Genomic DNA, 25461 nt, shown 5'->3' on the forward strand with positions numbered 1-25461 from the left:
CTTCCCACACTGCCCGGACAAGTGCGGGGTTCAGAACACCAGGGTCTACTCCGTCCTGACTCTTCTGCCTGGGGCTCTGCTAGGATTCTTTCCCAGTTGTGATCCTCCCCAGTCTGCCCCTGAGCAACCCTCACCCCTGGGTGTCATCCCCCGAAGCCTGGGGTACCCACCTCCCAGAAGAGAACTGGAGAGGGAAAGTGGAACTTGTTATCTACCCCTCTGAGCACAGCTGGGATGAGGGTTTCTGGAGTCAGACTCAGCACAGCCCCACCATCCGAGCTCCAGGTGGCCAGAGGCTGCAGGAAAGGTGCTTGGCCTCTGCCCATAACCTCTCCCCACTGCCTGCCAAAGTCCCCCTCCCGCTCCCTCTTCCCAGTGCTGAGTCCTGCTCTCACTTTCCTCCCGTTCTCATCTTCCCCCACAGCGGCTGTCCGGGAGGGTGGCCTGGGAGCAGGTCGAGGAGGAAAGGGCATTTGGACTGGGGATGATAATAAGGACGGGCTGGTTTTCCTCAACACTGTGTGTGAGCCACACAGACTGTTCGAAACTCACTGGGTCCTCACTGCCCAGTGAGCCATCACACCCTCCCCATTTTGCAGATGAAGAAACAGAGCCCTGGAGTGGCACAGCAACCTCCTGTCACCAGCTGGGGAGTGGCAGAGCCAGGGATCCCAGCCTGCAGCCCTCAGCCAGACCCATGTTCCTGGCCATTCCATGGATCCCAGGCTGTAATTGGCATCCCAGCCTCTCCCTTCCTGCAGGTGGGTCAGTCTTCCTCTCCCTGGGGGAACCCAGGAGCAGAGCAAAGACCTGCTCCACCTGGAGGCCTCTGGGGGGGAAACCAGCTGCCTTGGAGTGGGCTCCGGCTCCAGGCATTCTGACAGGGTGGGTAGGAGGGCTTCTTGACGAGGCCCAGCCCCTTACCCCTCCTCAGTGTACCCAGGTCTTATCTCTACAGCATGCCCCGTGGGCCCGGCTCCTTGTCCCTTTGCACTGTAGGGGGAGGGACAGCAGGGACGAGAGCCCACTGGCCAGCTGGGGAGATAGCATCTGGAGAGGGTGGCAGTGGGCCCAGGCCACGTGTGAGCCCCTGACCCAGATTCTAACAACCCCACTGCAGGGCAGGCAGACCGGAGGCAGTAAGGACGGAGGGTCGGGGTATGTTCCTCCTGCCAAGTCTTCACCCCACCCTTTATCCCCAGCCCACCATCACACAACCTTGTGTCTGGATGCCATTGCTGGGACTTTGGAATCTTCCAAAAAGATAAATCCCAGGTTAGGAAGGAAGAAACTTTTTTTGGCGGGGGGGGGACAGTTTCTTGCTCTGTTGCCCAGGCTGGAGTGCAGTGGACAATCATGGCTCACTGCAGCCTCGACCTCTTGGGCTCAAGTGATCCTCCTACTTCAGCCTCCCGAGTACCTTGGGCCACAGGTGCCTGCCACCACACCCACAGCTAATTTTAAAAACTATCTGTAGAGACAGGGTCTCCCTATGTTGCTCAGGCTGGTCTTGAAGTCCTGGGCTCAAGGGATCCTGCCACCTTAACCTCCCAAAGTGCTGGGATTACAGGCGTGAACCACTGCATCAGGCTGAAAGAAATGTTTTGTTTTCTGGGAAGACCTCCAGTCCGAAGAACTGACTCTTCTTACTAGAAGGCCCATGATGGAGCAGAGTCCTGGAGACCCTGACCCCAAGCCCAGACTCCCCTGGGCTCCATCCAGTGGCTCTTCTGGGTCCACTCTGGGCGAGTGAGACTTGGAGGCTGCATATGTGCTTCAGATGGCCCTGGGCACCTTCACCTGTTAATTCTGGCTTCCTGGGTGCCCTCCCCTGTCAATTCTGCCTCTGGGAGCCTCCACCTGTCTCTGCTGCCTCCATTTCACTGTCTGGAACCCCAGATGGCAGAGACAGCCTGAGACTGCCTGGCTGGCCTCTGTTTCTACCGTAAATAGTTAACACCTGGGCAAACCTGGTGGGTTTGTTTTCTACAATGGAAACCTCCACCCCCAACTGATGAATTCCAGACTGTTGGGTAGTGTTGAAGCCAAGTCACGCGGCACTCGCCACCAGAGCCCATGTATTGGCTTCGGTGCCAACCTGCAGAGAACCCAGGGCCGTCCCACTGCAGCCCTCTGTGTCCAGGCTGATGAAGACATTGAGATGAAACGGCTCTTGCTGCAAAGGTGGGCAAAGGTTCCCACCTCCTTCCATTCCCTGATGTTTCACTGGCGTGGGTTCTGTGCCCCTCATGAGCCGCACAGCCCGAGGCCATTCAGAGATGGGTCTGTTCTGATTTCCATGCTCCCCTGAATTCTCACTTCTGCCCAGACAGCGGTGGGCGTGGCCCTTGTGTGCAGAGTGGGCAGCTGGTTCCAGAGATTTTGCAGCCCCACTAGTTGATCACCTGTACCCTGTAAAAATGTCTACCGCTTTTACTTCCTGTGCCAAGTGCCAGATCACAGAAGAGTCACACCCAGGACGCACTCGGGATGCTTGCAAAGCGGGAACACTCCCAAATTTTTAAAAAGAATTTGAGACGTGTAAGTCCTCAGAAAAGCAGGATATGAGGCCACGAGAATCAAGTCTAACTTGGGCCAGGCCAGAGGCCCGGCCCCACCCCAGCATCGGACACCAGGAGAAGAGCTGGGGGGAGAGGTAGCGGATCGGGCGGTCCTGTCCAGGCTTCCGTGCTGGTCGTCACCTGACTCCACGTATGGCCGATCACATGGGGGGCCATGAGAGGCTGGGGGTGACACCGTCTGAGAGTCCATGGCAACAGGGAGATCCATCCTGTCTAGGGGCAGCGCTGAGGCTTCTAAGGGGTCCGAGTGGGAAGCTGCTCCCTGGCAGGAATGAGCGGAGGCCCCCAACGTACGCCGCTCCGCTCAAAGCAGGCCCCTTGCCGGATGGAGTTAAGACTCGCAGTGGCCACCAGTGGTCCCTCTGCTTCTCCAGAGCCAGCACTTAGCGTCGGCAGATCCATCTCCAAGGAAGACCGGCCACCTCCGTTTGCCGGATGGAGTTAAGACTCGCAGTGGCCACCAGTGGTCCCTCTGCTTCTCCAGAGCCAGCACTTAGCGTCGGCAGATCCATCTCCAAGAAGACTGGCCACCTCCGTTTGCCGGATGGAGTTAAGACTCGCAGTGGCCACCAGTGGTCCCTCTGCTTCTCCAGAGCCAGCACTTAGTGGCCACCAGTGGTCCCTCTGCTTCTCCAGAGCCAGCACTTAGTGTCGGCAGATCCATCTCCAAGGAAGACCGGCCACCTCCGTTTGCAGTGTGGTGCACCTGCACAAGATTCCTCAATCTCCCCTTGCTGTGGACAGCAGGGCTCAGCCTGGGGCCTCAGGGCCACCCATGTCGAAAAGCCCCAGGAAGGCAGTTCCTGTAATCACATCCTACGAAATCTGAGCACCTCCCCCCGGGCCCTTGCTCATGGCGCTTAAAGGTGTCATTTGTCATCGAACAGCTCTGGGGGATGATGTCACTATTCCTGTTTTGCAGATGAAGAGACTGGAACTCAGAGAGGTCTAGAAGCTCATCCAAGGCCCCCCGTGCCCCCGCTGCCCTCCCTGAGCCTGCTTACACTGGGAATCGGTGCAGCAGTTCTCAGCACAGAAGCCTTCAAACTCTGGCCCTGGGGGAAAGTCAGTCCTAATCCAGGAAGGCACAGCTGTCCCCCTGGATCAGAAGCCTGCACGTGTGGCCTCTGGGGGCCAGGCACGCTTGGGAAAGCGAGACTCCAGCTATGGCTGATTGTACGGGGCCATGAGTGGGGTGAGTGGCCCCCAGCTCTCCTCCTGCCTCTTCTGCCCCACCCGCTTCTGACCGGGAGCTGAGCAGCAGCCCCAGGGCTGGGACACTGGGGACGGAGGCTGCCTAGGATCCAGGAAGGTCAGCCTGCAGTAGCCTCAGCTCCCCCAGGGCCTCTGTCCCAACCAGTGACCCCGGCAGCCTCGTGGGGGGACCCAGCCCCTTACCGTTGGTGTAGGGGTTCCCTGTCTTCTTGTTGGTCATGACTCGGGCCGTGGCATTGTTGACCTGTCCAAAGAGGGAAGGAGAGAGAGGAAGAGGGAGGATTAGCCTCCTGGAAGACCCACTGGCCACTCCTCCCCGCCCTGCTCCCCTAACCCCCCGGCACCGCCCGCCCCGGCCTCCTCTCTCCACCATGCTGCCTGCCCTGGGAGCCTTGGCCCCCACTGCTCCCAGCACGGGCTAAAGCCCCGCCTGGCCCAGGACCCCAGACCCAGGCCTGCTGGCCTGTGTTCTTCATGTGGCTGTTCCCATAAACCCAGCCCCAGGCTCCCAGGCACCCCAGAACAGCTGGAGCAGCTCCCTGGTGGACTCTCCACAAAGTGCTCTCTGACCAGAACCAGCTAAGAGGCTGGATTCCAGGATGCCCCCTCCTCCCTGAGGCTGCCAAGGCCTACCTAGGCAGGGGTACCAAGATGGCCACATACCCCTCCTGGATGATGCCCCCCCTCCCCCGAGGCCAGAGTCCTCAATACTGCAGAGTACAGAGGTCTCTGATGGGGCCCGTGTGCCCCTGGAGAACGAGGCCAACAGGGAGGGGGGCTCTGGGCACGAAGTCACCTATTTTCCACACATATGCCTGGGTGAGGCTGTCCAGGGGCAGCCTGGGATGGAGAAGACAAGGCATGTGTGGAAGGGAGTTGAGAATAGCAGGGGTGATGGGTCCCAGGAAGGGGTCTGGGCTGTTCTGCCTCCCCTGCGTCCTCCATGTGAGCCCCGAGGGCGTGGGGCTGCAGCCTGGCCAAGCCAGTGCCTTCAGAAGTCCGGAAACCTCCTCTCAGGCCCTTCATTGCCTGCCCGAGGGCTCTGTCTTGGTGGCTGGCCCCAGCCCTCCTCCAGCCACCCTTTGGTTGCCCTGCCTGTTGGGGGACCCAGCTCCAGACACTCAGGCCGCAGCAAGGGAACACAGCCCACTGGCACTCTGGACCCCTGGGGAGCAGGGAAGGAGGGGACAGAGCGGGGTGGGTGTCAGGGAGGGACCCAGAGCCCCCTCTGCCTGCTCCTCCTTGGGGCCTGGTCTCTTCCTCTGCCCTGGCCATTGCCGCTGCTGCCTCTGCTTCTACCCAAACAAGGGGTGGAGTGGGGCCAAGGTGGGGGCAAACTGTAGGGCCCAGACCGGGCCATGTGGGGACAGGTTGGGGACAGCCGCTGCTCCATGGTGAGCAGGGTCTGGGGATTAATGGCTCCTTGACCGGGTGGGCTGGCTGTGGTCCTTGAGGCTGCCAAGCCCCAAAAACAGGATTTCTGGGGCTCCTCCAGTGTCTGGTTGGGGACAGGGCCTCTCCTAGGAAAAGGGGGGAAGAGGCAGGGGAGAGGGGACCTTGGGTGAGCCTGAAGGGGTGACAGGTGATAGGGCTTAGCTGGCAGCCAGTGACCCTGGCCTTAGTGCGAGTCTTCCTCCCACCCCAGGGGACCCTGGCCAGGCTCTCTGAAGGGTGCGGCAGTGGTGGGGCTGGTTGGTTGGGGGAGCTGGGGGGCAGGTGGGCGATCTTGGGGCATCCCTGCCACAGCACACTTATCTGAGCACCTCAATTTTCCGTCCCTCTACGATCGTCCCATTCAGCTTCTCCCGGGCTCGGTCAGCATCTGAGCTAGTTTCAAAAGTTACAAACCCAAAACCCTGTGAGCAGAGGAGAGGGAAGGACAGGCACGGAGAGGAGGACACAGGGCGAGAAAGAGGAGGAAGAGGAGGAAGAAGAGGAGTGGGAGGGGGGCAGGGGAGGGGGGAGAGAGAGAGAAGGGGTTGAGTCAGGTGAGTTGAGGCAGAGACGCAGGCAGCCCAGAGGTCTGTCCTAGGGCCACCGGCAGGATGCCAGGAGGGGTATGGGCCCCAGGGGGGCAGCTGCTGACCCAGCCTGAGCCCAACCTGAGCTGATCACCCAGCATCTCCAAAGGGACAGGCCAAAGCCACATAAGAGACGTCACACCTGACCACAGGCCAGGCCTGCCCCCTGAACCCCACCTTGGGGTGGGGGGCCCAGGCTGGGCTTCAGGACCTGCAGGGGCAGCCCACCCATCTCCACCCTCGGAGCCCAGGGTAGAGGGTCGTGCCTTCCTGGAAGGGGAGTAGGGCTTGTCTCCGTCGGACACCCTCCCCAGCCTGCCCTCTCTGTAGCCCCTCCCTCAAGCCTCAAGGCCAGTGGTCCCCTGGGGTGAGCGTTCAGTGGGGTGGGGCCCGGGCCTGGGGCCCAGGGCTCTGGGGTGCAGGCAAGAGGTCCTGGTGGCTCAGAAAGAAAAAGCGGCAGCGGCAGCAACAACACAGACAGCTGGGGTGGGGGCGGGGCGGGTGGGGGTGGAAGAGCGGGGAATACAAGCACCCGTGTCGCTCAGGGGTCCTCGGGCGCGAAGCTCTCCAGGAAGGAAACGCACATTTCACACGTTAGCCTGGCGGGACCTACAGCCGGCGCTGTAAGGCGGCAGCTCCGTGCGGCACCCACCTTGGAGCCCCGCTCGTTAAAAATGATCTCCACGTCTAAAATTTTTCCGAATTGCTGCAGAGACAGAGACAGAGAGGGAGTGGGGCAGACAGGAAAGTGCGGGTTAAGACCGCTGGCCCGGCCGCCAGCTCCACTCCTGAGACGCTCATGCCTGTGCTCTGCCCTGGGCCCCCAGCTTGGGAAAGGAGACCTGGGACCCCCTCCCACCTCTGGTCATGGAGCAGCTGGGACTTGGTCACTTGGAGAAGGCGATGGTGGGGAGAGGGTGCCCAAGGCATCACCAAGAGGGTCCTTGGTGTGGTGTAGGGGAAGGGACAGCTCTCCCAGCCTCTCCTGGAGGCCCGTGTCTCCCTTCTGCCTTGGGGAGCTTTTCCTGCCAGGACACTAACTCCAGCTGCCAGCTGGGGATGGGGGTAGGCACATCACCAGTGTCCCTTCCACACCCTGCTAGGACTTGGCCACTTGGAAAGGGTTACAGTGGGGATAGGGCACCCAAGGCACGATCGCCACCCCTAATTCACACTAAAGGGTAAAGGTCTGCTTTGAGACCCTTCTCTAAAGGATGGGGGAGAGGGAGACAGAGGAACATGAGTGCCCATTGGGGACAAAGTGCCACAGAGAAGAGAAAGTGCTGGGGTCAGGAAATGGAGATTGAGGCCCCCTGGTTGGGAAATGGGACCCTCAGGCCTCCCTGAGATGGGGAGGAGGTTGGACAGGGGGAAGAGGGAAGCAGAGGGAGGGTCTTCTGCCCAGGCCCCTGGGACCCTGCACAGCCTGTCATGGGGCTGTGCTGGCGTGGGGTGCTGAGCAATGGTGACCTGAACCCAGGCCCTGCCTGTGCAGGACATTCGGGCCAGCTGAGCCATGACGCTCTGGCTGCCGCCTTCCCTCCCGTTGTTGGCCACAGTCCCCATGGGGCAGCCCTGGTACTGAGACCATGAGCCTGTGAACAGCCCCGAACAACAGTTCTGAGGTCCCCAGGGCCTGTCCTGAAGCCTGCAGTGCAGGCAGCTGACGGGGGTTTCCCAGTCACCTCCACACAGTCCTGGAGGTGGGGGGTGCAGCAAGCCCCAGCGGGGCCAGACAGCAATGAAATCCCAAGTCTGCCGGGTGCTGAAAAGAGGGGGACAGTAACCTCCATTCTGCAGGGACCCAGGGAGCTGACGGGGGACAGTGTCCCCATCCTGCAGGGACCCAGGGAGTTGATGGCAGATGGTGCCCCTGTCCTGTAGGGACCCAGGGAGCTGACAGGGGATGGTGCCCCCGTCCTGCAGGGACTGAGTGTCCGTAAACAGGTCCCCTGCAGGGGGCATCCAGCCAGAGCTCCAAAATGCCATCCATTGAGGGCAGCCAGCCAGAGCTCCAAAATGTCAGCTGCTGTTAAGGGGCAGCCCCAGGCCCAGAGAAATCTGGCAGCTTGCTCAGGACCCAGAGTCGAGAAGGGACAGAGTCCTTGCCATCTGATGATTCTAAGTCATGCCAGCCCCCCAGTGAGTCTAGACTCCAAATCCAACCAGGCTGGGCTCCTGAGATGGGGAGTGGACTTCTAGGGGTCACATCAGGGGGTAGGTGGAGGGGGACCTCTCCACCCTGGGCTGCCAGAGGTGCTTCCAGTCTGCCTGACAAATCCCACCTGGGTCAAGATGGCATGAGGAGAGAGGCTGGGATTCAGGAGCCAGAGGCTGTCTACCTGCGCAGCAGAGGTGGGGTGGGCACCGCGGCAGGCAGGCGGAAGAGAAGTTTGGAGGGAGGGAAGAAACACGGCCAGGCTGCGTGGTCCTCTGTGGCCAGGGCAGGCCTGGGAGCCCGGGCTAAGACACCCAGCTGCTGCCACTCACCCACCACTTGGCAGCCCCAGCCCCCGCAGGCATCAACACCTGCCTGGTGCATTCAAGTCCAATAACAACAAAGTGCCCCAGGACCCAGGGGCAGCCCTGCACGTTCTCACAGTGACCACACCACGGGGCTGAAGCCTACAGTGCAAAACCCGGAACAGGCCTCAGAGTCCAGCATGGGCTTCACTTCCCATCGACTGTGCATCCGGTTCCAAGTTCCCCACATGGGGGCCCTGGGGACACAGGCCCAGAGAGGTTGACTGCCTGGTCCCCAGGCACACAGGAGAGGCCGGGGCTGAGGCTGCTGCTCTGTGGGAGGCCGAGCTGCCCCTCCAGGTACCCTCTTGCGAGGAGATGGGAGCCAGAATGTGGCAACAGGGTGGTCATAACCACACTGGCTGCGAGGTCCCAAGGTACTCTAGGAAACCCCTGAGGTCAGGTGGCCTGGGGGCCATGGGTGGATTTCTGGCTGGGAGCAGGAGGGGTGGGGTTTGAGGGGCAGCCACAACAGATCCCCCTACTCCTCAGCTTGAGGCCTTCCTTTTCCCCGCCACCATCCCAGCAGGTTCAGGTCAGGGCAGGGCTGGGCCCAGGAGGGAAGGAATCCTGGGGCCCCAGAGGCTCCCTGCGCAGTGGGAGGCAGGAAACGCGGGGGAGCAGGTATGGGCAGGAAGGCAGGGCCTGTGGGCGCCACCCTGGAGCTGGGGCAGGTATGGAGGGCAGGATGGGTGAGGCCGCGCACACTCACCCCGAACATTTGCCGCAAGTCAGGGTCCCTGAACCGGAAGGGGATGTTGGAGACGTGTAGCCGCTTGGGCTGCTGCTTCTCTGTAGGGTCGGAGGGGTGGAGCGGCTGGCTGTCCGTCTGTGCCGCCTCGTCTGTCTGCTGCAGGGAGAGGACTGGGCTGTGGAGGCTGCATCTGTGTGCGGGGTTGCCCATCCCCTCTGCTAAAGGGACGGCAGAGTCTAAAGGCCAGATTCTCCCCCACCCTTCTGGGCCTCTCCCCCATCCCTGGGCTGGGATCCTTGGCAGAATCTGGGCAGACGGTTCCCATGAGATACAGCACAGGGGCACCTCACACAGAGAGGCCCCACCTCTAGGCCTTTGCCCAAACTGTGCAGGTGAGGCCGCCTCCCTCCCGCCATCCCAGTGCAAGGCCTCCTGGCCTGCTCTGTTCCCCGCTCCCGCAGCCCAGGCCTGTCCACAGAGGCTGAACCTCCACGGTCTCTTAGCCCCATTGACATCTCAAGGCAGTTCTGGGAGCCCGAGGACCCCACTGGCTTTCAAGTCCTGATGATGAAGTGGTGAACTGCAGACAGATGTCGGCCTGGCCCGAGGATCCGCCTGTCCGAAGGTGCTGCCCCTTCGTGTCCCCCATCCCTGCCATGCTCCTGCTTATTCCAGCCTGCTGCCGCCACTCAGAACCTTTGGCATTCACCTCCAGAAGCCTCTCCCAAGGCAGGGCGTGGCCAAGTCCAGTCCTTTATAGCCCCCATTTGGACCCAAATTTTGGTGGGCAGATGGGCTCCCAAAGACTTGGGTCTCAGGAAACAAAAGCCACCCGGCCCCCAGCTCCCTGTGAGAAGGCAGGGGTTCTGCCCGAGGCAGCACAGTGTGGCCTGTGTGAGGCTTTTCCTGCGTGGTCTTCTCCAGTGGACTGGCCACGAGCTCACGGCAAGGCTGGCCTTCAGTCTGGCTCGGTCCCGGCTGTATCCACAGAGCAGGAACTCCAGGCATGCGGCAGGTGCTTCATCAGCATCAGCCAGGTGGATGCACGGGTGACTGTCCAAGGTGGCCATTAGCTCGTCACGACCTGGGCCCAGGCCCAAGGGCCTCTACAGGCCAGTTCCGTGGATGCAGCCAAACCGCAGGTGCCAGCCTTGAAGGCTGTTTGTTTTCCCGCTCAGTCCACTGGCAAGGCGGGTGGGTGGCACAGGAGCACCAGGATTCAGGAGAGTCCCTCGGTAGCGACAGGCACAGGTGGTGGGTGCACGCTCCAGCTCCCATGGGGTGCCTTGGAGGGGCTCTCACTGTCCACGCTTCCTCCAGCAATTTGAGCTCAGCTGCCCATGGGAACAGCAGGCTGACAATGTACCTTTTATTGGCTTCCTTCGCCTTCCCGCCTCAATTCCATGCTGCCCCTTAGGGGTTTTGTGAGATCATCTCCCAAATACACCCTTTGCATTTGAATCTTTGGCTCTGGGCCTCCTGACACTCCCAGTGGACAGCTGGAGACCACACACGGAGAACCCCTCCTCAGAGGCCAACTGGCTTCTGGGACAGGACGCCAGCCGAAGGTAGGAGGGTCTTGGCTCCAGCCATCTGGATCCCTTCTGGAAGGGCAGTAGAGGAGCCTGGGGTCCCTTAGAGGCCTACACTGCAGTCGGTACAAATGGAAGGCTGGTAGCATGGTCTCCCATGTGGCCTGCGGAGCAGAGGCAGCCAGCTTGGGAGCAAGAGGAGAAAAGCCAAGAACAGAGGCCCCAGAGAGCCATTCCCACGCATCTCCAGCCAGGCGAAGCACCTGGCTGCTGAAGCCACTTTCTGGAGGGCATCTGTCGCAGGCAACCAAAGGAGTGCTGAGTTAGGTCGGTGAGTGGGGAGCCTGGGGTCACAGTGCCGGAGGCCTCGGCCCACAGCAGAGGAAATGGAGCCAGAGAGGCAGAGCTGTGCCAAGGTCACACTACAGCTAAGTGGCCAGAGCTTGGTCCCTTGACTCCTGTCTGAGTGGCTGTCCGGTTGTCACGCCCCCTGCACGGCCACCCTGGTTGTCCTTTCTGGAAGGACAGGCTGCTCCCCTGCATTTCTGCATGTGGCCAGGAAGCCTCTGACCAGGCTCCGGAGCAGCAGGTGCCCCTAGGTGACCAGAGGGGAAGTCACCACTTCCTGGGTTGCGCAGGGTGGTGGAGGACACAGCCTCCCCCGTACCGCAGCTTCTTCCCTGGCGACAGCCCCTAGCGCTGGCAGTGGGGCAGGCTGGGAGTGGGGTCTTGAGGGCTGTAGGGCTGTGGAGCACGTGTCCATGTCCCTGATGCAGCTCTGTCCCCTGCATTGAGAAGCGAGGATGCAGCACACACCCCACAGCGTGGGAACTGCTGTCCTGGCGCTCACCTGGGCATGCACTGCAGGACCTGTCTGAGCAGACGTGCCGTGGGGTGTGCTGACCCAGTTGTGACGAGTGTGTGTTCTGAGCTCTACGTGCTCCCAAGGCATGAGGCTGCGGGTGCATCCCGCATATCCCTCAGGACCCCAAGAGGTGGAAAGAGGCCACGGCTCTCGGAGGGCATGAGCCCCCAGGCTTGGGCAAGCTGGGCAGCTGCTCCTTGGGGTTCCCTGACATGTGCCACCCCCATCAGCGGGGGCTGAGCTTTGGCATGGAGACATCCGTGGTGGGCACAGCTGGCAGGGCCAGGAGGGTGGACGACAGGCCTCCGGAGACTCCTGGTCTGGCTGGCATCAGGTCCCCAGTGACAGGCAACACAGGGCAGCTGACTCTGGCTCCACAGGGGTACACGGGGGGCTCCTCCATCCAAGCCTGGGGAACTGGAGATGCCCAGCAGCCTAGTTTCCCAGTTCTGCTGCCATCCTCCTTGGTCCGAAGTTTTCTTGCAGAAAGCAAGCCTGTGCTAGACCTCCGGAGGGGACAACCTTACCCCTGAACCAAGGCGAGACCGTCCAAACATCCGCCGATCTTTATGGAGGTCTGAACCCCATGCTCCCATTGGACAGGCATGGGTCTTTCCTCCTCGGTGGACAGGGATGCGCCCGTGCCCTCTGCTGCTCTTGGGTAGACTTGGGGTGACTGAGTCATCCCGGATTCGGGAATCCGGCCTGGATAGGGGCATGCAGCTCTGGCCTCTGAGCAGCAGAGGGCGGTGGTGAGCACACCAGGGCGGCCACGATGGTGGGAACCGGCCACACGCCCACCCAGGGGAGCTGGGGCATCCACCCCAAAGTCCTAAAGGGGAGCAGCCGAGGATGAGGCGGGAGGAATGGGGTGATGGGGTGTGAGTGGGAGGAGCCATGAGTGGGGCCACGACACAGCTGAGGAAGAAGCTATTCTATCCCTGCTCAGCCCAGGCAGAGGCTAAGTGGGTTCAATGGCTGTGAAACTGTCAGTTGTGCAGGGAAGCCCGCGCATGACTGCACACAGGCTGCCCCGGGCCGGGGGACAGAGGCCCTCCCACCGCTGATTGTAGTGGTCCAGCAGCCTCCACCGCCTTTCCAACTTTCTCAGGGGCTTTCTTTCCCCACTTCCAAAAAAAAAAAAAAAAAAGGCACCTTTGCTTCTTGATCTGAAATGCAGGGAAAGAGGAAAGAACAGGACTGCCCTTCCCTCCCGACTGGGCTGTGGGTCCTGCTTCTGCGTCCTTCCCCAGCTCTCTCTTGGCCCGGCCATTATGGACACCTCCCCAGCCCATTCAAGTTCAGGGTGGGGGTCTAGAGGCCACACAGCATCTCCCACTCTCCACATCGTCTGAGGAGCCTGCACCCACTTTTGCCTGGGCCCCCCAAGCTTGGCACAGACACAGGCAAAGGGAATGAGCCCTGGGCAGGGTCTGGCAGACCTAGGCAGACCCTGGACAGCAGGTGGGACCCAGCGGCCGTTGTTGGCGTGGAACCAAGCTGTGCTGCTGCGGCACAAGATGAACCGGTTTTTGGAAATCCCTTCCTCGACAGCGCCATCTTCCTTCGTTCCTCCAAAGACCTCCTGGGCACTCAGGCAAGGACCCGCCTTGGTGAGCCCCTGGTGGGCAGCCAGTCAGCCTTGGAGGAGGGGTTCTCTGCGTGTGGTCTCAACCTATCCACTGGGAGTGTCTGCTTCAGAGCCTGGCGGCACTGGTGGCCCCTCCTTGGGTGGAGCTGTCGGCTCCCACGTGGCATTTGAAGAACACAGGATTCCAAGCTCCCCTGCTCTGGCCTCTGCACTGTGGCACGGGCAGCCGACTGACGCCTCATCCACTCCCACCTCCCAGCCTGGGTAGGGGCATCTCAGCTGAGCCTCACTGTGGCGTTGCTTTGGGGACCAGCGCCTCCTCTCTTCTGCCTTTCTCAGGCCAGCGGCCAGCCACGGCCTATCCCTCACCCCTTCCATAAGCTGTGAGAGCCAAGAACATAGTGACCAAGGGCTGCAGCTCCTGGCAGAGGAGAGAGGGCCTCGGCCAGACTGTAAGGCCTGTAGTTATAGACAAGGTGGTCCAAATGGAAGATCAGGGCAAGTGCAGGAGTTTCCAAGAGGAGGCTCAGGCCCGACGGACGGCAGAGAGGACAGAGGTTCATCCTTGGGCTGCAGGTCACTGGGCAGAGAGGCCTCCAGGGACCTGGGTGCAAGCATCTATGCCTGTAGTGAAGCCAGGGGTGCAGAGCCCAGATCCCCAGCAGGCAGTGGGGCAGGTGCTGGCCCTCGCGGCCCACGTGGGGTCCCCTCTGGCAGGTGGAGGAGCCCACGTGGGCTCTGGAAAACACCAGTCTCATTCCGTCTCCCTCTACCTGGATGGCCCTCCACAGTGACCCTCCATGCTTTGTCTGGCATTTTTTATCTGCGTGCTAATCTCTCTCTCTTTTTCTCAGAGTTTTGCTCTGTCGCCCAGGCTGGAGTGCAGCGGCGTGATCTTGGCTCACTGCAACCTCCACCTCCTGGGTTCAAGTGATTCTCCTGCCTCAGCCTCCCGGGTAGCTGGGATTACAGGCACGAGCCACCATGCCCAACTAATTTTTGAGGGACCGGTGGCCCCCAGGAACCCCATGTTTCTCTCTGCAGGGTCAGCTCTGCTTCTGTGACTAGGGGTTGGGGGGTACATCCCACCTGGGTGGTGGAGGTGTCGGGAAAGGCCCTGAGTTGGATGAACACGGACTTCCCACCAATTCCTGGCTGGAAACCCTCCTGAGGGGAGGAGCAGCAGGAAGCTGGGGCCCAGCCTGTCTTTGAGGGTCCTGGGGTGGAGGAGACGGGGAGGTCTGAGGCATGGGGATGGGCTGCAGGGACCACTGCTCTCTCCCATCGACGCCATCAGCCCCAGGTCCTAGAACGGAACAGGCTGCCTGTGTGGGCCCCCGGGCCTGGACAGGACCCTGCCGTCTAGGGGCCGGCTCTGCCACAGCTACCAGTGGGGCGGGTGATGTGGGGACTGGACAGGCGCTCCGAGCTCCCCCTCTCCACTGCCCTGGCCACACCAACTGCCAGGGCAGCCCATGCTCACCAGCAGAAGGAAGTCCCCTTGGGCGAGAGGGCGGGAAGCCCCAGTGGCCTCTGGGCGGTGTCTGGGTCCAGGGAGCATACAGGGGGTTGTGTGCCCTGACCTGGTGCCAACCTGGGCAGCAGGCTCTTGGGGCGGGGGGTTCCCTGGGTAGGACTTCAGGGATGGTGGGGAAGGAAGAGACCAGGGTACTTGCTGGCTGCACACGGGCCCTTGAGTGCCCCGGGAGCTCAGGAAGGCACTCTGACCTAGGCAGGTCTGGACCAAAGCTCTGAACTCACCCTACTCCCTATCCCGAAGATCTAGAAATACCAGGCTGCTTGGGGCAGGGCCAAGGGGAGGCTCGAGTGAGCTGAAAGGGCCCTGCTGATGACCCAGGGACAGGGCCTGGGGACACCTGAGCCAACAGGGAGGCGTTTGGCCTTCAGCTGTGAGTGCCGGGCAGCCTCTGGGAGGAAGGAGCTCCTGGAATCTAGAACACCCTCTCCAACTGCCTTCCAAGGTGGGAAGGCTCCGCATGAACCAATACTCCAAGGTCGGGGAGAGCATGGCCTCCGAGGCGGCCCAGGTCTTTGTTCTTCGTGGGGTACCACGCCGATGCCGTAACTTCTGCCTGCAGCCCCGCCCTGGGTGCAGGTCATGGAGAATGACTCTCTCCTCTGGGTCCCCGGATGAAAGATCTGCAGACCATGACCCTCAACCCTTTGCCAGACCTGAGAGACCCCAGCCTGAAGAAAGGAAGGTCAAGGCCGTCTGTCCATTCTCTGGGCTCTGGGTGCTTCCCACCTGGACACGATTCCTGGGAGGCTCTGGAGGCTGACGACTGGGTGGTGAGACTCCCATCCTCCTAGTCGGAGAGTACTTCATCGGATGCAGCATTCGCCTTTTCAGCAGCTGCTGCTCACTCGGGGATTCTCTCCACGGTCCGTGGACTCTCACGGGCAAGCCAGACCCAAGCCAGCCTCTGTTTCTGACTTTCCTGTCCTTGCGTGGCAGGAACTAGGGGACAGGGCTGGGTCCTTTCTTCTTTGTAGCCTCAGTGCCAATTCAGTGCCTGAAACACGGCAGGTGCTCAGCAAATGTCTGCCGAGTGAAGGAAGACTTTATGTGTGTCCTGGTAGGCTGTGTCTGGTGGCCCCAGGTGTCCAGGAGGCATCTGGCCTCGGTTCTGTTGTTCAGTTAGAGCGCTAGGTTTGTCCCCAAGCTGTGTTTTCTGTGCGTCTGACCCTCCTGCTTCTGGTTTTCTTCTGGGACGAACCCCTGAGGCTCACCATGAGAGACCCCCTCGTCTGTCCATAAGGTGGCTGTCAGAGGTTTGAGCAGATGAGCTGTGTCTACTGGAGTCAGTCAGAAAGAGACCCAGCCTGCTCTCGCGCGACTTGTTTATGGTGAACCCGGCGTGGCTCATGGGATCGTCTCTTTCTTTTCTAAGCACACACAGGGCGTGGGTTTGATGAATCAGATCCAGAACAGACAGGGAAGCATGGCTTGGCCACTGCTTCTACCACCCCAGGGTCTGGCCTTTTCCACGTGTGTCCTGTGGCTGTAGGAACCCTGGGTATCAGGATGCTGGGGGCGCTGGAAAGGCTGATGGCCTCGGGGCAGATTCGGGCTGGGTGGGGCTCCAAGCAGGGAGGAAGGGCACCGCCTGGGTGCCAGATGAGGGTCGGGTCCAGCCCAGGAGGCGGCTGGGTGGGCTCTCTCCGCAGAGGGCCTGGGTGACGCTGGAGGAAGCCCCTGCCCACACATGCACCAAGGGAAGGCTCCTATCTACATCCACGCAGCATGCTGGGAGCCAGGCTGGACTGCGGGAGGGCTGAGGCAGTGGGGAGGGGACGCCCATTGGGAGCCGCCAGGGCAGTGCCACTCCCGGGCAGCAGAGAGCTCTGGCCTCCTGCCCAGCCCCGCCAGCTAGCACATCCAGTGGCTGGGACAGGGCCAGCGGGGACAGTTGGATGAACCTGGAGCCCCAGAGCAGGGGCAGCGGAGGCACATGGAGATCTCAGTGGAAGGGACCAGAGAAAAGGAATACGCCGGCCGGGGCTCTGCGGGGTGGGTGGAGGCAGGGCCTGCTTTTTGTACCCAGAGCCCACTCCAGGCCAGCCGCTTGGCCACTCCCTGCCGGCTCTCTTTGCTCTCAGGAAATCTGAGAAGTGAGGGCTCAGCACTTTTGCCTGGGAGCTGCATTACAACCACATAATTGAAGCTATCTGATTGGAGGCCAGCCAAGCAGGTAGATTACAAGTGATTAGAAATGATAGGAGGGCCTGCAACCCGAGGCAGCTCGGACGGCCCCGGGCCGCCTCCGCGGCTCTGCCTCCGCCCTCCGCCCGTCTCCTTCACTTTCTACTAACAGGTCTCTAGCAGCGAGGACACCTCCCAGCTGGGGTGAGTGTTTGCTCGAAGCAGGGAAGCCAGGCCCAGGCGGCTGGAGGACGGTGGCTGCCACCCCACCCCTCAGTGCCCGGCCATCCCTCCAGATGCCTGCTCATCACAAAGCTCGGTGCCGGGGGTTGAGCAGGGGCTGGAAGTGCCTTCGCTGGGGGTGACTTCTGGCCCAGGAGCCCCGTAAAAGGCCCGCCCTCCATACACAGAGGCCCTGCCCAGGCCCCCCACCCACCTGGTACACCTCATACCCTCTTGGGCCACCCTTCTTCTGGGTGGATGCTCCTCCCTGAAGCTCCAGGGCTGGGCCTGGGGTCATGAGGGCGCTTACCGGCACTGTCTGGGTCCCGGCGATGGGCTGTGTGCTGGCCTCGGAGCCTGGCTGCTCGGGGTGGGTCTGTGCTGGTGTGTACAGGGTCATGCCATGCTCTGTGGGGACCGGGGTCTGGCCGGAGTAGTCCTGCGTGGGGTGCGGTGGGGGCGGGGCGTACTCGGCAGGGATGCCGTTCTGTGGCGGAGGGGGGTACTGGGCGGGGGGGTAGGGCTGGGCCATTGCTTCAGGCGGAGCCGTGGCGTCCTGATCGCTCTGTGGAAGGAGAGAGAGCAAGTCCTGGTTAGAATCTTGTCCCCTTCCCGGAGCCCCTGAGGATGGGGCCTTGTGGCTGAGCAGAGCTTCTCCAGCAGTATTTTCAGCAGCCTTTCCCTGGCCCCTCCAAGGGGGGCTCGCCGGCATGGGCACCAGCTCAGAGCAGGAGGCGGTGCTGTGCTGGGAATGCCAGGGAGCCTGGCTCTGGAGTCAGACACCCCCGAGTTTCAGCCCATTTACTCACACTTGTCAGACCTGGGTACAAGAACAACTGGAGGGTTTTTTAAAACTACCTGATTTAAAAAAAAAATTAACCATTTTAAGGTAACTGTAGGCTCATGCAGCTGTAAGAAAGAGTGATCTGTACACCTTGTGCCCAGGGTCCTCACGGTAACATCCATAAAACCTCCACCAGCGGGATACTGACATGGATTCACACAACACACAGAATGTTCCAGCAGTGTGAGGACTACTGCTTTTCCCCTTTTAGAGCCAACCCACCTGCTTCCCACCTCCTTAAGTATTTTAAGCCTCGGCAGGCCAAACACCTGAGGTCAGGAGTTCAAGACCAGCCTGGCCAACATGGTGAAACCCCATCTCTACTAAAAATACAAAAATTAGCAGGACGTGGTGGCACGTGCCTATAATCCCAGCTCCTCGGGAGGCTGAGGCAGGAGAATCACTTCAACCTGGGAGGCAGGGGTTGCAGTGAGCCAAAATTGTACTACTACACTCCAGCCTGGGCGACAAGAGCGAAACTTCATCTTCAAATAATTTTAAGCCTCAGTTTTGTCACTGGAAAGCAGGAGTGAGAGGGCGCTGCCCAGCCCACACCTGGATCCCTGGAAGTGACTATGCAGAAGCTGAACTCAGGGCCTCCTGCCTCCCGTCAGTGATGGCCGTGACAGTGAGGTGTGTCAGGGGGGCGGGGAGGGTTCCGGCCTCTGTCTCAAGGATCTCTGAGGAGCTCTCAAAGATCTGTCTGTGCTCCCTCGAAGGCCTGCTGCCCCAAGTGGGGAAAACTGCTCCCGCAGCCTCTCAGAGGCTCTTAGAAGCCCAGGCCCTTGGGCAGGGCCCCAGGAGCAATATAGGGCAGTAGCTGTCAAAGTGGAGGGCCTGGGCCCACAGCATCAGCAGCACCTGAGAGCTTTTTGGTGGGCAATGCAGATTCCAGGGCGCACCCCAGGCCTCCTCCAGCAATCTGCGTGCACTGAGAACCACTGACCTAGGGCCTGAGAAGCAACCCTGGTGGGAAGGCCTTATGACCCCAAGAGGAGGGCTGGGGTCTTTCACAGTGCCAGAGAGCAAGGTGCAGGTGGAGGCGGCAGAGGGAAAGGGGCTCTCGCCTCCTCCACTCGCTGTCCTCCACTGTAGACACAGCCTGAGGCCCAGGAACCCCTGAGCAGGCGAGGCACTCGCCCCCCAGGAGTCTGCGGTGAGGAGGCCCCAATGCCTGGAAGGACAGATGCCGCCTCTGCCTGGAGCAGCCCACCTGTGTGTTAGGATTCCTGCTCAGATGTGGATGGGTCTGACACTCACAGCCACCCCGGCAGGGACAGGCAGGAGTCCGCGTCCTTGCTGAAGGTGGGGTTTGCTGTGGGGAGGAGGAATGCCCAGCAGGGAAGCGGCTGCTCACTTCCCTCACCTGCGCCTCCACCCCATGCTCCCATCGCCTGGGGCCACGCACACTTTGTTCACACCACTCACGTTAGCGAGCACCTACTAGGTGCAGGCAGAGGCTGGGGGCTGCCCTCGCAGGGTGGTCTTTCTCTCGCTTCCCTCCACACCCACACATCCCCCTCTGCTGGGCTCCTGTGTTCTCAGCCTCTGGGCAGTGCCTCCCCTGGCTAAGGAGGAGCCCCTTATGTACCCATGCTCCTCACACGGGTAGACCTGGCATGCCCACCTCTGTCCTGCCTCCCCCACCCCTGGCCTGTCCTCTGCATCCTTCATTCAGTTCCTACACATCCACCCAACAACTGTTGATTGGGTACCTGGGGTGTGCCAGGCCCATGCCAGGGAAGGGGCTGCGTTGGCAGCAACCTCGACAGCCCCTGTCCCTGCTGGTGAGGCCTGCAGTCCAGCGGGAAAGGAAAGCTTCAGAAAACAACAGCCCAGATGTCAAACCATTGTTACAGCACTGGGGGCTGCAAGGGGCCTGGCTGCACCAGGGATGCGGCCCCAAGGGACGGTCCAAGGCTGGGTGTTCTGCTTCAGACCCGGCCACCCCCTCCTTCTGTTTATAGGCCCCAAACCCTCTGTCCGGGGGCCCAGCAACCTAGGGTGGGTGCTCATAGCTGGAAGGGTGGAGCCCGGGCAACCCAGCCGTGCCCTGCTCCCTGAAGCCCCCAGTGCCGGCCGGCCCTGGGCTCTGCAGTGGGGGCTGTCTCGGTGCTCACCATCCTGCAACAGACTCACTGAGCGGGAACCTAAGGAGCAGAAGTGCTGTCCTCCTACCATCCCCAAAAAGCCAGCTGGTTCCTTCCCTCCTTCTGCAGACTCTGAAACTGGGGCGACATTCAAGCTCCTGAGCCACGGGAGGGAGGCACACACGTGTGCACGCGTACGCACTCGCAGGAGGTTCCTGGCACATTGCTCCAAAGTAGCTGGCAAGGCCCCATCGTCCGTTGTTAGCAAATGTGTTGGTGACTGAGTCCAGTGGGAAGGGGTGGATCCATGACGAAGGAGGAGAGGGAAGGAGAGTCGGGGCACCCAGGAGGGGTGGAGAGCATCTAGCACCCGGGATGGCCAGAGGCAAAATCAGGAAAACAGGAGCAAGAGAGTGAAGAGAAAGTGTGGAAGGCACAGCATGAGGGCCCTGCAGACACGGGGGAGATGAATTTGCTGATAAATATTTGATTAGAGCCTTCACCGACTTGCACTGTCTTCTCAGCAACCCCCTCCTCCACCTCCTCCAAGGCCTGAGAAAGAGTGGGCTCCTGGTCGGGCGCAGTGGCTCATGCCTGTAATCCCAGCACTTTGGGAGGCTGAGGTGGGAGGATTGCTTGAGCCCAGGAGTTCGAGACTACCCTGAGCAACACAGTGAAACCCTCTCTACAAAAAAAAAAAAAAAAAAAAAAAAAAAAATTAGCCAGGCGTGGTGGCACATGCCTGTAGTCCCAGTTAGGTGGGAGGCTGAGGCAGGAGAATCACTTGAGCCTGGAGGTTGAGGCTGCAGTGAACCAAGATCACACCACTGTGGTCCAGCCAGGGTGACAGAGGAAGACCCTGTCTCAAAAAATAAAATAAAATAAAAAAATAAAATAAAATAAAAAAGAAAGCGCAGCTCCTGTCCCATCTGCTTCCTTCTCACCCTACCTCTAACCCTCTGCAGGGCTCTCATCCCTGTCATTCAACTTGGGGCTGAATGACAGCTGCCAATCACTCTCACTTAAGGTTTTGCAGGGCTGAAGCCCAGAGTCCTGAGCTAACAAGTGACAGGGGAACCCGCCAACATAAAGGGGGGGGGCTCCGGCAGTAGGTGCCAGATCTGAGGGCGTCTGTGGTGGGCAAGAGGTCCCTAGGAGATGGGGACATTTTAGGGACATTTGTGACACTAGAATAAAACAGCATATTTGAGCCCACAGTGCTCCCTGCTTTTACAGACGCTCACTCATTGAGTGGACACGTCCCCCTCTCCCAGCTAATAAAACCGAGGTGCAGAGACAAAGTGATTTGCCAAACTAGTACAGGAGGACCCCAGAGAGGAGAACCGGCAGCCAGGATCCCAAACCCACCATATGTACCTCCACATGGAACTGTAGCCCTGCCCAGGGGGTTTTGCAAGGGAGAGGAGGTTTCACAGCCAAGCCTCGGGGTCTAGACCCTGCAATGCATGGGGATGGGCTCCAATGTCCCCCCTTAGCCACCAGGTGGTCCTGGTGACTGTCTGTCCTCTCTGCACAGGTTTCTCCATCTGCAAATGGTCACCATGGAGCCTGGGCAGAGGAAATGCAGAATGAAAGCCAGCCAGCGTGACTCAGGGGGTCTTAGGGTGACAAGCAATATCCCTGCCCTGTGTGTCCTCCACACTTGTGCTGGGGTGGCTGTGGTCCTGCAAGCGGCTCTCAGAGCTGGCTACACATCCCAGTCACCTAGAGAAGTGTCCACACCTGGGCTGCACTCCTGAACAACGGAGGCCACTTACAACCAATGTTTCCCAGGAGACTCTGACATGCAGCCCTGGTGGAGCGCCCCAGACCAGAAAAGCAAAGTGTATCAGGCCCATCCTGAGAGGGCGCGTGAAAGCCCAGCACACAGAAGGCTGTGCAGCCAGTATCTGTCCCATTGCTTCTCTTCTTCCCAGGTCTGCTAGGCTCAGAGTCAATGAGGGCCTGGGGTTGGGTGGTGTGAGTGGAGGAGTTCCTGCTGGGCTATGGGGCTTATCTCAGATGACCTCATGTTGGACCAGCTTGTGGAAGGATCTGGTTCCCCAGGGGACTGCACATTCTCAGAGAATGGGGACCACTTCACTCACCCTTTGTCCCCATATCCCTGCACTCAGCACAGCACCTTGTTCTACTCAGAAGAGTCTCAGTGTACATGAACGGGTGGATGTATGTATGTATGGATGGATGGATGGATGGGAGGGGTTCATGGATGGGCAGGTGGGTGGATGGAAGGATAAATGGATGGTTGGATAGATGGATGGATGGATGGATTAAAGGGTGGGTAGATGAGTGGACGGATCAGAAGGTGGGTAGATGGATGAGTGAATGGATGGATGGAAGGGTGGATAAATGGGTGGATGGCTGAATGAATGAGAGGGCAGATGGATGGGTGGGTGGATGGATGAGTGGATGGATGAATGGATGGGTAGATGGATGGGAGGGTGGATAAATGAGTGGATGGATAGATGGATGGGAGGGTGGATAAATGAGTGGATGGATAGATGGATGGCAGGGTGGATGGAAAGAAGGGTGGATGAAAGATTGGTGGGTGTGTGGATGCACGGATGAATGGATGGGTGGATGGTTGGATGGATAGATGGGTGGGTGGGTGGATGGGTGGGTGGGTGGATGGAAGGGTAGGTGGGTGGATGGATGGACAGATGGATAAATGGATAGATCGGTGGATGGACAGATGGATGAGTTTAAAGACCATGGATAAATTGTTATCCTTCCTTCCTCTACAAACTTGCCCCCCTCTTCTATCATCACTTGTGCCTGGCAAAACTGCTACGACCCAGCTCTTCCTGCTCCACTCTACAGCCCACACTGATGGAGAGAAACACAAAATCACCCTGAATGATTCATTCAGAATCCATGACCACCCCCTGCCATGGGCCAGGCACTGCCATTCAGCTCTCACAACCTGAATGTTGATTTCACCCTTCCTCCTCAACCTTCCGAATGTCCTCCTTTATCCTCACTCTTGGTGAGACCTTGCTTCCTGTTTTCTAGGAAACAGGAGACGACATCCACATTCACCTGCCTACCTCCCTGCCTCGTCACCTACACCAGGCCCTCCCTTCTGTTCCCAGGGATGAGCATCGTGCTCCCAGACATGACCAACCACGTCACCTGTACACTAGAAACCAGCCCTTCTCACTGTCATGTGCTCACATCTCTGGCAATTTGCCCCTTGCACTCCAGAGCCATCAATGTTTTCCTCCTGCCAGCACCCTGACAGGCTGCAGTCTCTCCCGTGACAGGGAAAGAAAACCCTTGACACCATGGCTCCTTCATCCTACAAACCCAATTCACCACCTCCCTTAGAGCAAAACTTCCCAAATGAGTTGTCTATACCTGTGGCCCCAATTCCCTCACTCCCATTCTCTCTGGATCCCACTCCAAGCCAGCATTCCGAGGCACCATTCCCTGAAGCCACCTTTGTCAAGGCTTTTACATCTACCATACTGAAAATGCAGTGTGACCATTGCAATGTGACTGATGTGTCCAGTCCTTGTCTGGTCTGGGCCCTCAGCAGCGTTGGCCACAGTTTGTGGCTCCTCTATGTGGAGACACTTCTCTTGGCTGCACTGCCCCACTCTCGGTTGGTTCTATTTTACTGGAAGCTTCATCTGCATTGCTGATTCCTGTCTATCTCTCCAACATCTGGATATTGATGGGCCCCAAAGCTCAGAACTTGGACCTCTTTCTTCCCTGTCTATACTGACTTTCTGAAGGTTTTGATTTAGTCTCAAAATTAAAAAAAAAATCATCGGTATGTTGACAATCCCAAAGTTTTATCTCCATCCTGGACTTCTCCCCAGAGTCCCAGCTGCCCCTTGCAGTCTCCACTTGGACACCACACTTTGAGGGTTTGACGTGCCCCCAAAGGGACCTCTGACCTCGTCCCCATTGCCCCCATCAAACCCATCTCTGAGGTCTTCCCCATCTCAGGAAACACCTGCCCCCTAGTCCAGCACATAGTCCTAATCTGGGGGTCACCCTTGACTTGGCTCTTTTGGCCCACACCCCACAAACAGTCCAGTAGCAAACCCCACTGGCTCCGCCTCCAGCCACCTTGAACCGCCCACTGCTCCCAACTTGGTCGGGCCGCCATCATCTCCTGTCTGGTCCTGCTTCCTCCCTGGCGCCTACACTCCGTCCTCTGCACAGTAGACCCCAAAGTCCTGAGATGGCCCCTCCCCCACCAGGGTCCTGCACGACCCCTGCTCCTACTTCTCTCCTCTCGCTTGTCTACTCCAGCCACAAATGTCTCCGCTGTTCCTTGAACATCTAGCTGCCACCTAAGGAATTTGGCACACAGGTATATAAAAAGGTGCTCACCATCATTGATCATCAGAGAAATGCAAATCAAAACTATACTGAGATATCATCTCACCCCAGTTAAAACGGCTTACATCCAAAAGACAGGCAATAACAAATACTGGCGAGGATGTGGAGAAAAGGGAACCCTCACACACCGCTGGCGGGAATATAAATTAGAACAACCACTACGGAGAACAGTTTGGAGGTTTCTCAAAAAACTGAAAACAGCTGCCATAGGATCCAGCAATCCCACCTCTGAGTATGTCCCCAAAAGAAAGGAAATCAGTATATGGAGGAGATATCTGCATTGCTGTTTATTGCAGCACTGTTTACAATAGCTAAGATTTGGAAGCAACCTAAGTGTCCATCAACAGATGAATGGATAAAGAAAATGTGGTACAGATACACAACAGAGTACTATTGAGCCATAAAAAAAAATTAGGGCCTGCCATTTTCAACAACATGGATGGAACTAGAGATCATTATGTTAAGTGAAATAAGCCAGGCACAGAAAGACAAACATCGCATGTTCTCACTTATTTGTGGGATCTAAAAATCAAAACAACTGAACTCATGGACACAGAGAGCAGAAGAATGGTGACCAGAGGCTGGAAAGGCGAGTGGCGGTGGGCTGGGGGAAGGTGGGGATGGTTAATAGGTACAAAAAAGCAGAAAGAATGAATAAGGCCTACTATTTGATAGTATAACAGGGTGACTATAGTCAATAATAACTTAATTGTACATTTAAAAATCACTGAAAGAGCATATTTGTATTGTGTGTAACAGAAAGGATAAATGCTTGAGGAGGTGGACACCCCATCTTCCCTGATGTGATTATCACACACTGCATGCCTGTATCAAAACATCTCATGTATCCCATAAATACATACACCACTATGTACCCACAAAAATTAAAAATAAGAAAAACTGGAGTCTCCCCGCCCTGCTGGCACTCCCCACCCCCTCTACCCCCGGCCCAGTTCTGCCCTTCCTCCTCTGAGTGCCTCTAGGCATCCATGATCACCGTCTGCCTCTGCCCCCAGAACTAGTCAGGAGAGCAAGGACTTTGTCCCTCCTGCTGCTGAATCTCCAGCATCCAGAGCAGTGTGTGACACACAGAGGGGACACACTAACAATGTCCCTAATGGATGGCTCAATGTGCAAATGAAGAAAGAGGTCTCCGTGGGCGTGCTCGCTGACCAAGCTCTAGTGTACCTCACGTGCCATCTCATTGAATCCCCACAAGCCTGTAAGGCAGGCTCAGGTGTCGG

The 25461-nt window shown here is 59.0% G+C and overlaps 1 protein-coding gene across 6 annotated transcripts in view; it reads right to left on the reverse strand.

Moving 5' to 3' along the window:
• The window catches only part of RBFOX3 (RNA binding fox-1 homolog 3), a 94685-nt gene that overhangs the window by 8458 nt on the left and 60766 nt on the right, over positions 1–25461 (reverse strand). For 3 of the 6 annotated variants that reach the window (XM_054535829.2, XM_054535833.2, XM_054535832.2), the window contains exons 2-6: positions 17220–17474; positions 9054–9191; positions 6471–6524; positions 5561–5653; positions 3981–4041 (exon numbers count right to left, since the gene is read on the reverse strand). In XM_054535829.2, the coding sequence (XP_054391804.1) occupies positions 3981–4041; positions 5561–5653; positions 6471–6524; positions 9054–9191; positions 17220–17474 (601 nt within the window). The remainder of the gene's footprint in view (positions 1–3980; positions 4042–5560; positions 5654–6470; positions 6525–9053; positions 9192–17219; positions 17475–25461) is intronic. The other 3 variants (XM_054535835.2, XM_054535836.2, XM_024235165.3) reach the window with 3 other exon arrangements.

The sequence above is a fragment of the Pongo abelii genome, chromosome 19 (genome assembly GCF_028885655.2).
Source record: "Pongo abelii isolate AG06213 chromosome 19, NHGRI_mPonAbe1-v2.0_pri, whole genome shotgun sequence".
NCBI lineage: Eukaryota > Metazoa > Chordata > Mammalia > Primates > Hominidae > Pongo > Pongo abelii.